Genomic DNA, 14833 nt, shown 5'->3' on the forward strand with positions numbered 1-14833 from the left:
GGTGTACGACATCAGACAGTAACGAGACAAGAGTGACTGATGGAAGGTGAAGGGAATGAAACAATCAAGACAGAGGAGACACAGAGCAGGACCTCTCTCTCTCTCTGCGGTGAATTGTTTGTTTAACGGTGGGTTTCCCCATTGAATAATAAATTGTTTAAACGGTATGTTTGCTGCGAGTGTCTGTGGGTTCACGGGGGGTTTGGTGGGTGTCTGTGCGCGTTAGCTCGCCAGCTAGCCGCGTGCTAACCGGCGAGCTAGCGGCATGTCGAACCTCAGCTGGCTCACGGGGTGAAAGTCGCGGCGTGTTTCCCGTGCTCGGAGGAGGAGGTGGGGCAGCTTCGGAGGAGGAGGAGGAGGAGGAGGGGGGTACGAGAGAGACATGAAGTCACAGTGAGCTTAGAGGTGGAGAAGTTTCATCTTTATTTTACCCCTGAAAACAAACCAGACATAGAAACATTGAATCCTCTTTTATTTTGAAAATGATCAAAACAAAACAAAACACCTTTTTCTTTATTTGTACTTTAAAAGTTCTCCAATACGTGTCGGTATTCACAATATATATTAAATATAAATTAATAAGACCGTATAACATTTTAATTGATTTTTAATTAATGTGCAAATGGTCCTTATTGCTGATTTCATGGTTTGATTATTCAACAGTCTGTAGTAACGTCTATAAAGTTATTAAAATTAATTAGATTACATTAGATAATATCAATCAGTGGCTTTAAATCTGTGTGTCTGAGTTATGACGAATTATAGAAAAACATTTACGGAGAAAAAGTAATAACCGATTGATCAGAATGTGAAAAAGAATCATGTTTACAGCGTAAATAACCAATATTATAGATGCTACATTAATATGAGTGGATCTCTCTGGAGGGAATCCAGTGGTAGTTCTACTGCGTGTGGTCGACAGGAGAGATGATCAGAGGAGCAGAGTTTAGACCTCCTTCATTAAGACCTGGACTAAAGAATGGGAAGAGTTTCTCAGTGAAGCAGCAGCCAGTAAAGGAGTAGATAAGAGCTGCAGCATCTACGTCATAGAAGGAGACCAGACCCTCCTCATAATCCACCAACACCCCCACCTTCTGAGGCCGAGACCTCAGAGAGAGACGGACTGGAGGGCCAACAAGAGCTGAGTACTCATTCTCATTCCTCAAACATATCGTCCAGAAACCTTCCTGAGGAGACGGTGTGATGCTTCTCTTCCTGTTGATGGACTCTCTCACCACTCCTAAAACCCACTTAGTCTTTCCTTCAACCTGAACCTCGTAGTAAGATCTTCCTGAAGAGAAACTCTGCTTTGCTAAGACAGCAGCACAAGGATCAAATCTCTCTGGGTTATCTGGAAGATTCTTCTCTGCATCACCAAGTTTAACTTGTTTTCCATCATCAGACAGGATGAGTTCAGGATGTGCTGAATCAGGATCAAGAGTCACATCCACTGCAGACCGCTGGACCCTCTTCATCTCGCCCTCAAACAGCTTCTTCATCTGATTGCTGAGCGTCTTCTTCAGCTGCTTCACAGCTCTCATCACTGTACCCTCATAGGAAGGTGGACGGACTCTGACTCCGGTCCAGTTCTTGGTGGGTGGAGCAGCCTTCAGGGTCCTGAGGCTCTGGGGGAGGTGGAGGTGGTCTTCAGAGCGTGAGAGCTGCTCCACCTCAGTGCTTCTCTTCTCCAGTTCACAGAGTTCCTGTTCCAGCTCTTGGATGAAGCCTTCAGCCTGTTTCTCTGTGTTTCTGTGCTTCTCTTTGATCGTGAGGATGAGCTTGGCCTGGCTTCTCTCAACAGACACCTTCAGAGCGGTCAAGACCTGAACACCACCTGCTATCTCTCTGTCTGCATGTTCCTCACTGAGCTGCACCGAGTCATTGAGCTCCTGGATCTTCAGGCGTCTCTTCTTTATCATCTCCTTGGTTTCAGCCTCAGTCTTCTTCATCTCGGCCTGCTTTCCTTCACATTCTTCTTCCAGAGCTGCCTGTCTGAACTGAGCAGCCATCTCAGAGATGAAGGTGTTGACCTTCATCTCAGGTCTGCTGGCAAAATGCTGGTTACAGTTGGGACACTGATAGGTGACATTGACGTTCCAGTGTTGAGTGATGCAGGCTTTACAGAAGTTGTGTCCACATGGTGTGGTGACTGGATCAGTGAACACATCCAGACAGATGGAGCACAGGAACTGATCCTCAGTCATCTGCATGCTGGCAGCAGACATGTCTAAGAGTGGAAAAACAAAACTTGTGTTATTTTATGAACTAACAGTACAACCTTCTGAACTGTGGCCGTATGTCTGAGGCGCTCGGGTGAAGAGAGGAGCAGAGCTGTCAGCTGGTCACGTCAGATGGAGGGAGCCGCTGGAAAGACCTGGCAAGCCCAAAGTGAGTGAGGATGAACTCCCAATGACGTTACCTCAGAACCTTTTAGTTTACACTACCGGAGTAATGACCGTTACACAAGTTTCTACACCAGATGTCGACTGACAGCGGCTACATTTAAAGTTGCCTTCTGCATTTGATTCAATACCATGTCTCAATGTGATGGAGGAGTCCTGGTCCAACTGTAGTCCGTCCCAGATGGATCATCTAGTCGAAAGTGCTGCAGACTAACTGAGAATGACTCTAGAGAAAGCTAAAGGACTCATCTCTGTACTGGTCTAGTTAGACCTTAGTGCTGATAGAGGACTCCTCTCTGTACTGGTCTAGTTAGACCTTAGTGCTGATAGAGGACTCATCTCTGTACTGGTCTTGTTAGACCTTAGTGCTGATAGAGGACTCATCTCTGTACTGGTCTTGTTAGACCTTAGTCCTGATAGAGGACTCCTCTCTGTCCTGGTCTTGTTAGACCTTAGTGCTGATAGAGGACTCCTCTCTGTACTGGTCTTGTTAGACCTTAGTGCTGATAGAGGACTCATCTCTGTACTGGTCTTGTTAGACCTTAGTGCTGATAGAGGACTCATCTCTGTACTGGTCTAGTTAGACCTTAGTGCTGATAGAGGACTCCTCTCTGTACTGGTCTAGTTAGACCTTAGTCCTGATAAAGGACTCCTCTCTGTACTGGTCTTGTTAGACCTTAGTCCTGATAGAGGACTCCTCTCTGTACTGGTCTTGTTAGACCTTAGTGCTGATAGAGGACTCCTCTCTGTACTGGTCTTGTTAGACCTTAGTGCTGATAGAGGACTCCTCTCTGTACTGGTCTCGTTAGACCTTAGTCCTGATAAAGGACTCCTCTCTGTACTGGTCTCGTTAGACCTTAGTCCTGATAAAGGACTCCTCTCTGTACTGGTCTCGTTAGACATTAGTCCTGATAGAGGACTCCTCTCTGTACTGGTCTTGTTAGACCTTAGTCCTGATAGAGGACTCCTCTCTGTACTGGTCTTGTTAGACCTTAGTCCTGATAAAGGACTCCTCTCTGTACTGGTCTTGTTAGACCTTAGTGCTGATAGAGGACTCCTCTCTGTACTGGTCTAGTTAGACCTTAGTGCTGATAGAGGACTCCTCTCTGTACTGGTCTCGTTAGACCTTAGTCCTGATAAAGGACTCCTCTCTGTACTGGTCTTGTTAGACATTAGTCCTGATAGAGGACTCCTCTCTGTACTGGTCTTGTTAGACCTTAGTGCTGATAGAGGACTCATCTCTGTACTGGTCTTGTTAGACCTTAGTGCTGATAAAGGACTTATATCTATACTGGTCTTGTTAGACCTTAGTCCTGATAGAGGACTCATCTCTGTACTGGTCTTGTTAGACCTTAGTCCTGATAGAGGACTCCTCTCTGTACTGGTCTAGTTAGACCTTAGTCCTGATAGAGGACTCCTCTCTGTACTGGTCTTGTGAGACCTTAGTGCTGATAGAGGACTCATCTCTGTACTGGTCTTGTTAGACCTTAGTGCTGATAGAGGACTCATCTCTGTACTGGTCTTGTTAGACCTTAGTGCTGATAGAGGACTCCTCTCTGTACTGGTCTAGTTAGACCTTAGTGCTGATAGAGGACTCATCTCTGTCCTGGTCTTGTTAGACCTTAGTGCTGATAGAGGACTCATCTCTGTCCTGGTCTTGTTAGACCTTAGTGCTGATAGAGGACTCATCTCTGTACTGGTCTTGTTAGACCTTAGTGCTGATAGAGGACTCATCTCTGTACTGGTCTAGTTAGACCTTAGTGCTGATAAAGGACTTATATCTATACTGGTCTTGTTAGACCTTAGTGCTGATAGAGGACTCATCTCTGTTTCGGTGAGTCGAGGCTGAGATATGCGGCTCATCCGGTTTGAGTCGGATTCTTCACATTTTTTTCTCGGGCGTGCGCCATTTTCCAGTTTCCGTGCGCACGTACAATTCTGGTTTGTATTCTACGCACTTTAGAAATTAGATATATTCCTTCACTATATATATATAGTGTAGGAATATATCTAATATATACTGTATATATGTATATATATACATACATGAATAAAGTGTTAGAGTAGATCAGGTTCATACCTGATGATGCAACACAGTCGATCGTATCGGCTGAGCTGCCTCAAAAAGGTTTTGAGGTTTCCGGGTGTTTCCCGCTCGCTCGTGGTCACACGAGTCGTGACCGGTCGGCTCCTCGCGGCCGACTTCGGCTGCAGGATCGGATTTCAAGCGACACTTGGTGTGACTCTTCAGAAAGCCTCGTGCACCGAGCCGGTCTCGAGTACACCAAGCTTCGGGTGAGATGCCTCAGGTTCAGGGATTGGCGCCGTGCTGTTCCAGGTGAGGGGAGGAACACCCTGTCATGAGCCGGAGTTTCTGTCTTGTTGTGTGTCTTATTTTGAAGTCCTTGTGTCACCTGTTTCCCTGTGATGGTCTGCCCTGGCCCTGATTGTTTCCTTCTGTGTGACTGCTAGCCCCGCCCTCATTGTGTCCACCTGTGTCTCGTTCCCCAGTGTCCAATCACCTCCGCCTCCCTGTGTATGTAAACCCTGTCCGTCTCATTCCCAGTGGGGCTTCGTACCGTGTCGTCGTACTAGTCCTGGACTTCAAAATAAGACACACAACAAGACAGAAACTCTGGGTCATGACACCCGGTGACTTACATTAGCCGTAAGGAACATGAAATGAACTATTCAACTGTTGAGAAGGAATGTCTGGCAATTAAATGGGCGAAAACCAAGCTGCGATATTACCTCCTGGGCAGAAGATTCACCCTGGTAACCAATCACACGCCCTTAAAATGGATGCCAACAGCCAAGGACACGAATGCACGGGTTACACGGTGAGCTGCAAAACTTTAAGTTCCCGGTTGAGCACAGGTCTGGAACAGACGTGGAAATGCAGATGCCCTGCCCAGGAGATATGAAAGCTGTTTGGTTGACGCTCCCAGCTGCCACCTGGTGGAGGGGGTGTGGCAGACCAGGGGAAAGCCCAGCACCGGGGGCGGATCCCTAAGCTCGGGTTGGGGGAGGTGATCAAGCGGTTTCGGTGAGTCGAGGCTGAGATATGCGGCTCATCCGGTTTGAGTCGGATTCTTCAAAAAAAAATCTCGGGCGTGCGCCATGTTCCAGTTTCCATGCGCACGTACAATTCTGGTTTGTATCCTACGCACTTTAGAAATGAGATATATTCCTACACTATATATATACATATATATACACATATATATATGTGTATATATATATTCATATATGTGTATATATTAGGGCTATCAATCGATTAAAAAAATTAACTAATTAATCGCACATTTTGAAATTCATTAATCGCGATTAATCGCAATTAAAAGTTAAAAGTTCATTCTTTTTAAAGACCAAACTTCACACAGAGCTGTGTTTTCAAAGAGGCTCCTACCTATAAAGTGCCAGCGAGGTATTTAATATCGTGGATGATAAATTGTTTCTTCAGTGAAACATCAGATTAGTAAAAAAATAGTATATTGAGACCCAATTGGTCCTGTCATCTTTAACACTGAACAGCAGAACCAGTGGCCTTGGTAACTGACTTGACATTCACATATGTCCTGTTCACCCTCTGGAGGCGGGGCTCATTTTATACATTTTACAACAAACAAAAAAATTCACCTTTTAACGGCGTTTTCATATGACACATACCCACGTGTTCTACATCAAACATTCCAGAACAATCTCAGCTCTGTAATGAGGCTCATTGTCCTGGTGCCGTGTTCTCTGCTCTCTGACTGACAGGCTGCTAATGAGCCTTACCTGTGAGGTGGGAGGTCCTTTGTGATTTACTGAGTGTTCATTGGTTGTTTTTTCCCCAAAATGTTGACAGACAAACGGATTGACCAATCACGGTGAAGGTTTCGTGTGACGAGTTCTTTCCGCGCCGCGTCACCCGATACATCGCCCCTCCGTTCCTCTGTGTATCAGAGGGGGAGACGGGAGGAAGGAGGAGCAGGAGGAAACCCGACTGATTCATCCACGAGTTAAACTGATTTATGATCCTTATTTTCACGGAGAAATAATTGTTTTAAAAACGGAAACAGTGTCAAACCGTACTGCCGCTGTTTGACACTCGGTTTGAGTGTAAAAACTTCAACGAACACCGGAAGTAAACAAAGTTGCGTTAAAATATTTTAGTGCGTTAACGCGGCCAAATTAATCGCATAGATTAACGCGTTAATGCTGACAGCCCTAATATATATATATATATTTGAGTTGCCGTATGGACGGAGACCCAGGGGCCTGCTGGATCTGGCTAAAGAAGCCTGGGAACAACAGCCATCAGCCCACCGCTCTATGATTGAGTACGTTCACCAGATGCAAGACAGGATGGGTAAAATATGGCCTCTAGTGCGGGAGCATATGCAGCAAGCACAACGGGCTCAAGCCTGAATCTACAACCGGAAAGCTCAAGTGAGAGTGTTCCAGCCCGGTGAGTTTGTACTGGTCTTGGTGCCAACGGCCGAATGCAAGTTCCTGGCCAAGTGGCATGGGCCCTTTAAGTGGTGGAAAAGGTGAGCGAGGTCAACTATAAGGTGAGACAACCTGGGAGAAGGAAACCCTGCCAACTCTATCACATCAATCTTCTGAAGAGATGGCACGCCCCTGACGATGTACCGCGACTGACATTGACTGTTGAAGTCCCAGATCCTGTTGCTTCACAGGTGCCTCGAGGCCCCCAGTTGGGCCCGGCCCACCGACAAGACATGTTGGAGCTGACCAGTCAGTTCCAGGATGTGTTCTCCGACCTACCGGGACGCACCCATGTGATCCAACATGACATAATCACCGAGCCAGGAAAGAAGGTGAGGCTTCGGCCCTATCGCATCCCAGAGGCAAAGAGGGAGGCAATTAAAGAAGAGGTGAGAAAGATGTTGGAAATGGGGGTTATTGAGGAGTCTCATCGTGCCTGGTCCAGCCCCAGTGTGCTAATCCCCAAACCGGACGGCACAGAGATTCCGCAATGATTTTAGGAAGGTAAATGAAATCTCAAAATGTCATGCCTACCCCATGCCAAGAGTGGATGAGTTGATCGAGCGACTAGGCCCAGCCCGCTTTGTGTCCACTCTTGACCTAACCAAGGGTTACTGGCAGGTTCCCCTCACAGAGAGCCAAGGAAAAGACGGCCTTTGCTACCCCGGAAGGCCTGGACCATTATAAAGTCCTGGCCTTCGGAGTCCATGGAGCACCAGCCACCTTCCAGAGGATGATGGACCAGGTACTCCGACCGCATCGTGAGTATGCAGCTGCCTACTTGGACGATGTAATAGTCCTTGTGTCACCTGTTTCCCTGTGATGATCTGCCCTGGTCCTGATTGTTTCCTTCTGTGTGACTGCTAGCCCCGCCCTCATTGTGTCCAACTATGTCTCATTCCCCAGTGTCCAATCACCTCCGTGTCCCCGTGTATGTAAACCCTGTCCGTCTCATTCCCAGTGGGGCTTCGTACCGTGTCGTCGTACTCGTCCTGGACTTCAAAATAAGACACACAAGACAGAAACTCTGGGTCATGACACCCGGTGACTGACATTAGCCGTAAGGAACATGAAATGAACTATTCAACTGTTGAGAAGGAATGTCTGGCAATTAAATGGGTGAAAACCAAGCTGCGATATTACCTCCTGGGCAGAAGATTCACCCTGGTAACCGATCACACGCCCTTAAAATGGATGCCAACAGCCAAGGACACGAATGCACGGGTTACACGGTGAGCTGCAAAACTTTAAGTTCCCGGTTGAGCACAGGTCTGGAACAGACGTGGAAATGCAGATGCCCTGCCCAGGAGACATGAAAGCTGTTTGGTTGACTCTCCCAGCTGCCACCTGGTGGAGGGGGTGTGGCAGACCAGGGGAAAGCCCAGCACCGGGGGCGAATCCCTAAACCCAGGTTGTGGGAGGTGATCAAGCGGTTTTGGTGAGTCGAGGCTGAGATATGCGGCTCATCTGGTTTGAGTCGGATTCTTCAAAAAAAATTCTCGGGCATGCGCCATCTTCCAGTTTTCGTGCGCACGTACAATTCTGGTTTGTATCCTCCGCACTTTAGAAATGAGATATATATATATACACACATATATATATGTGTATATATATATTCATATATACGTATATATATATATGTGTATATATATATACATAGATATGTATATATATATACACATTTATATATATGTGTATATATACACATATATATACATATATATATGAATATATCTATACACATATATATATATATATACATACATAAATAAAGTCTCAGAGTAGATCGGAGGTTCATACCTGATGATGCAATACAGTCGATCGTATCGGCTGAGCTGCCTCAGGTGAGAAAAGGTTTTGAGGTTTCCGGGTGTTTCCCGCTCGCTCGTGGTCACACGAGTCGTGACCGGTCGGCTCCTCGCGGCCGACTTCGGCTGCAGGATCGGACTTAAAGCGACACTTGGTGTGCGTAGACTCACCTGAGGCTGTGACTGTGCTGTGGATGAGGAGAAGCTTCTGGATTCAGGTGAATGGTTTAGAAACCCGGAGTGACTGCCTCTCTGACTCACTTTCACTTCTGGAACGTGACGTTGAAGCTCCTCCCCCCCTGAGCCCGAGGTGACGCCTGTGGAAATACCTTCACATTCGAACAGAAGCTTGTATTTTTGTATTTTTTGGTAATATAAATGTTTAATCTGAAACCGTTAGTTTTACGTGTGTAAGAGCCACAAGTGTGTTTTTAGTAAATTGACATTCCAGAATTGTTTATAATTTAATATTCAGAACTATGCTCACGGTGTAGGAACTATAGTGGAATATATTGAAAGATGTTAATGACTGAGGCTCGAGGTGATTTCATGACGTCATGACGGCAGCAGGTGGAAGGAAAGAGCCGCTTCAGACAAGAGGGCAGATAGTTTGTTTACCGTCAGATCGTGTGATCGTTTATTCTTTTGTTTACTTTGTCAGCGTTTTTTGCTGCTCAAAATAAAATCCGAAGGAAATGAACGGACGAAAACGCGATCCGTTAGCCGACGAGGAGCCGGGGCGGTCGGTCCGTCTCGCTTGAATCACTGACCGTTCTTTCCTTTTTTTAAAGAAAGCAGAATCAAGAGTTCTGAGGCTGGATCCATCACATCGGTACCTTCTGATCGGGATGACGTCGTTCACGAGTTCATGTCTCTAGTCCTATACAGCATGATGTCATCATTTAGTTCATTATGGGCATGTGTGGAAGCTGCATTCTCTCTCTTGACCACCAGGGGGCGACTCCTCTAGTTGTTGAGTTGACCGAGACTTATTACCGTCGCATTGAAAATGCGGAAGGTAATGTTTTGATCGCCGTGTATTTGTATGCGTGTTATTCGCATAAGTCAAAAAGTATTAAACCAAATCGCATGAAATTTGGTGGGATGATTGGTTATTATCCGGGGACCATTTGATTCGATTTTGGGATCGATCGGGTCAAAGGTCATGAAAAAGGTCAAAATCGTCTTTTTACCATAGCGCGGTCAATTTATATCCAATTGGCAACTAATGCCAAAATGTTCATAATTCAATGCCCAATCTTGTGATATGCGAAGGTATGCGCTCTACCGAGTGCCCGTTCTCTCGTTAAATGTGTTTATCTATTCACATTAATAAAGTTGATTTTGTATTTTACTCCAAACGCCTTCAAATAACCAAAGAGACAATGTTCTACCAACGTCGACTCTCGTTTCCTTCACTTCATTCGATGTGTCCTTCACTTCATTCAATGTGTCCTTCACTTCATTCCATGTTTCCTTCACTTCATTCCATGTTTCCTTCACTTCATTCGATGTGTCCTTCACTTCATTCGATGTTCCTTCACTTCATTTGATGTTTCCTTTTCTTCATTCGATGTTTCATTCACTTCATTCAATGTTTCCTTCACTTCATTCAATGTTTCCTTCACTTCATTCGATGTTTCCTTTACTTCATTTGATGTGTCCTTCACTTCATTCGATGTTTCCTTCACTTCATTCGATGTTTCCTTCACTTCATTCGATGTTTCCTTCACTTCATTCGATGTTTCCTTCACTTCATTCGATGTTTCCTTCACTTCATTATATGTGTCCTTTACTTCATTCGATGTTTCCTTCACTTCATTCGATGTGTCCTTCACTTCATTCGATGTTTCCTTCACTTCATTCGATGTTTCCTTTTCTTCATTCGATGTTTCCTTTACTTCATTATGTGTCCTTTACTTCATTCGATGTGTCCTTCACTTCATTCGATGTTTCCTTCACTTCATTCGATGTTTCCTTCACTTCATTCGATGTTTCCTTCACTTCATTCGATGTTTCCTTCACTTCATTCGAAGTGTCCTTCACTTCATTCGAAGTGTCCTTCACTTCATTCCATGTTTCCTTCACTTCATTCCATGTTTCAGTCCGTTAGATTAAATAAATCAATAAATACGATATGCTGATGACTTTGAACAATTCAGTTTATTTATTTGCGATAAAGACGGTCAGAGTTATCCACGTCGTCATGTTGTTGTTGAGGAGCTCCTGGAGGAAGAGGACGGCGGTCTTCTCGCGCTCGGTGACGTCCCGCCGAGGTTCCGCCTCGCCGTCCACGCCGTCCACCTCTGACTTCCCTTCGCTCGCCATGCTGTCGCCGGACGAAGACCCGCTCGCCTCGTCCGACGCCTCTCTGCTCGATCTGAAGAAGCGGAGCAGCGTCGGCCGCAGGTCCGCCTTGAGCCTGGTCGCCGCGGGGGTCAGCTGCTCCTCCGACACGGTGACGTGGTCGGCCCGCCGCCGGCCGGCACGTCCTTCAGGTTGTCCACCACGGCGTCGAGCATGTCGGGGGCCGTGGTGGAGAACCTCGAGAGGTAATCCCTCAGGAGTTCCAGGCTGGCGTCGTGGAACCGGCTGCTGGACAGGACGCGGAGCGCCTGCCCCGAGGACAAGGTCAGCGGGAAGGTCGGCGCCGACCGGGCCATCCGTCCCGCCTCCTGAAGAACCCTTCCACTCTCTCCCGTCTCGTGGAGGGAGCAGCCGGCGAAGCCATACAAGCTGTCCAGGTCGGACTTTTCCTCCTCTCCCTCAACCTTCCTCTTCCTCCTCCTCCTCCTCTTTCCCTGAGCATCTCATCTTGCGGACCAAGCTTTTTAGGACCCGGCAAGCTCTGCAGGCGGCCTTCTCGTCCGAGTCCGTCGACTCCCACGAGAAGTCCAGGCTGTTGGAGATGAGGAAGATCACCTTCTCCGTGGCCGGATCCAGGTAGAGCTCCACGTCGGCGCCTGGGCGAGCTCTTCCTCAGAGGAGGATCTGCAAAGGAACAAGGCGTCGCTGATGCCCCTCTGGTAGATACACATGACAAAGTGCCCTCTTAGATAGTTTTGGTCAGAGACTCTGTTGTTGTTGTTGTGGTGGCTTCAGGTGAATGTTTCTCCCACAGAAACTGAGACGTGTCTGACTGCAGCTCTGATGTCTCTTAGATTAACTTAAAGTCCTTTTATGAGTTTAAAGTTCATTCTGCTTTAGTACTTTATGACTTCCTCCTCCTGCCCATGTTGAAGAGCACGTCCTCCTATGAACACAGGCTGCAGTGTGTGGTGAGCTCCACTAGAGGGCGTCCTCCTATGAACACAGGCTGCAGTGTGTGGTGAGCTCCACTAGAGGGCGTCCTCCTATGAACACAGGCTGCAGTGTGTGGTGAGCTCCACTAGAGGGCATCCTCCTATGAACACAGGCTGCAGTGTGTCGTGAGCTCCACTAGAGGTCGTCCTCCTATGAACACAGGCTGCAGTGTGTGGTGAGCTCCACTAGAGGGCGTCCTCCTATGAACACAGGCTGCAGTGTGTCGTGAGCTCCACTAGAGGTCGTCCTCCTATGAACACAGGCTGCAGTGTGTGGTGAGCTCCACTAGAGGGCATCCTCCTATGAACACAGGCTGCAGTGTGTCGTGAGCTCCACTAGAGGTCGTCCTCCTATGAACACAGGCTGCAGTGTGTCGTGAGCTCCACTAGAGGGCGTCCTCCTATGAACACAGGCTGCAGTGTGTGGTGAGCTCCACTAGAGGGCGTCCTCCTATGAACACAGGCTGCAGTGTGTGGTGAGCTCCACTAGAGGGCGTCCTCCTATGAACACAGGCTGCAGTGTGTGGTGAGCTCCACTAGAGGGCGTCCTCCTATGAACACAGGCTGCAGTGTGTGGTGAGCTCCACTAGAGGGCGTCCTCCTATGAACACAGGCTGCAGTGTGTGGTGAGCTCCACTAGAGGGCGGCCTCATATGAACACAGGCTGCAGTGTGTGGTGAGCTCCACTAGAGGGCGTCCTATGAACACAGGCTGCAGTGTGTCGTGAGCTCCACTAGAGGGCGTCCTATGAACACAGGTTGCAGTGTGTTGTGAGCTCCACTAGAGGGCGTCCTCACATGAACACAGGCTGCAGTGTGTGGTGAGCTCCACTAGAGGGCGTCCTCCTATGAACACAGGCTGCAGTGTGTCGTGAGCTCCACTAGAGGGCGTCCTCCTATGAACACAGGCTGCAGTGTGTCGTGAGCTCCACTAGAGCACGTCCTCCTATGAACACAGGCTGCAGTGTGTGGTGAGCTCCACTAGAGGGCGTCCTCCTATGAACACAGGCTGCAGTGTGTCGTGAGCTCCACTAGAGGGCGTCCTATGAACACAGGCTGCAGTGTGTCGTGAGCTCCACTAGAGGGCGTCCTCCTATGAACACAGGCTGCAGTGTGTCGTGAGCTCCACTAGAGGGCGTCCTCCTATGAACACAGGCTGCAGTGTGTGGTGAGCTCCACTAGAGGGCGTCCTCCTATGAACACAGGCTGCAGTGTGTGGTGAGCTCCACTAGAGGGCGTCCTCCTATGAACACAGGCTGCAGTGTGTCGTGAGCTCCACTAGAGGGCGTCCTCCTATGAACACAGGCTGCAGTGTGTCGTGAGCTCCACTAGAGGGCGTCCTCCTATGAACACATGCTGCAGTGTGTCGTGAGCTCCACTAGAGGGCGTCCTCCTATGAACACAGGCTGCAGTGTGTGGTGAGCTCCACTAGAGGGCGTCCTCCTATGAACACAGGCTGCAGTGTGTGGTGAGCTCCACTAGAGGGCGTCCTCCTATGAACACAGGCTGCAGTGTGTCGTGAGCTCCACTAGAGGGCGTCCTCATATGAACACAGGCTGCAGTGTGTCGTGAGCTCCACTAGAGGGCGTCCTCCTATGAACACAGGCTGCAGTGTGTCGTGAGCTCCACTAGAGGCGTCCTCCTATGAACACAGGCTGCAGTGTGTGGTGAGCTCCACTAGAGGGCGTCCTCCTATGAACACAGGCTGCAGTGTGTGGTGAGCTCCACTAGAGGGCGTCCTCCTATGAACACAGGCTGCAGTGTGTGGTGAGCTCCACTAGAGGGCGTCCTCCTATGAACACAGGCTGCAGTGTGTGGTGAGCTCCACTAGAGGGCGTCCTCCTATGAACACAGGCTGCAGTGTGTCGTGAGCTCCACTAGAGGGCGTCCTCATATGAACACAGGCTGCAGTGTGTCGTGAGCTCCACTAGAGGGCGTCCTCCTATGAACACAGGCTGCAGTGTGTGGTGAGCTCCACTAGAGGGCGTCCTCCTATGAACACAGGCTGCAGTGTGTCGTGAGCTCCACTAGAGGGCGCCTCACCTCACTCTTCTACTCACTGATCAGCTCTTTCCTTTTGTCTTATTAATAATCTCCTCTTCAGTTATTTATTAGTATTAATACAGTGTTAACTTTAAATTACATCCTAGTCCAAACACAAGTTATAATATATAATATTCTGTCCACCCGTGATTATAATAGTGTACACAATTAAATGTTCTAATTATTATATAGCTTTTAATAATTACATATAGTGATAAAAGAATTAATTTAAAAATGAGAAAAAATGTTGGGGAAAAAAGAAGCCGCTATGTACGTCACACACGTATAAGTTATATAACTTTACATTGAGTATTGTTCTTACAATTGAAAGAGTTGAAAGAAAATCAATCAACTTCCACCTTTTTATGAAAATGTCCTGTATTATTAATAATAATATATTTACATTTAATAAATGTTTTAATTATTATATAGCGTTTAATATTAATGTATAAACGTCAAATGAAGGGATTAAACCACATATTTATTTTATATTTTTAATGATTCACGTGTTGCTTTCGTTGTCCAGGCAAAGATCGTCTACGCATGAGGAGGCATCACTCCTTTAGAATCTTCCCCCCTGCTGACCCGCAACAAGCATAGCTTTGCAGATTGTTTTTTTATAAGAGTTATAATACAAATCACCGCTGTGGAGACTTTATTACACGTTCTTTCCTTCCATGGAATATGTTTTATATGTCACGGATGTGTGGAACATATTTAGTCTTGCTGATCGACATGAAACCTTCTTCTTCTTCTTCTTCTACGAAAGTACGCTTGTTATTTGT

The 14833-nt window shown here is 47.4% G+C and overlaps 1 protein-coding gene across 1 annotated transcript; it reads right to left on the reverse strand.

Annotated features, from left to right (window-relative positions):
• Positions 1–454: 454 nt before the first annotated feature.
• On the reverse strand, positions 455–2517 carry LOC130195543 (E3 ubiquitin-protein ligase TRIM21-like). The gene has a single exon (XM_056417130.1). The coding sequence runs from the start codon at positions 2223–2225 to the stop codon at positions 903–905; it is 1323 nt and encodes a 440-aa protein (XP_056273105.1). The 5' UTR covers positions 2226–2517; the 3' UTR covers positions 455–902.
• Between the last annotated feature and the right edge of the window lie 12316 nt (positions 2518–14833).

The sequence above is a fragment of the Pseudoliparis swirei genome, chromosome 6 (genome assembly GCF_029220125.1).
Source record: "Pseudoliparis swirei isolate HS2019 ecotype Mariana Trench chromosome 6, NWPU_hadal_v1, whole genome shotgun sequence".
Lineage (NCBI taxonomy): Eukaryota > Metazoa > Chordata > Actinopteri > Perciformes > Liparidae > Pseudoliparis > Pseudoliparis swirei.

Coding starts and splice junctions, on each gene's coding strand:
- LOC130195543 (XM_056417130.1), bottom strand. CDS start 2,225: ATGTCTGCTGCCAGCATGCAGATGACTGAGGATCAGTTCCTGTGCTCC.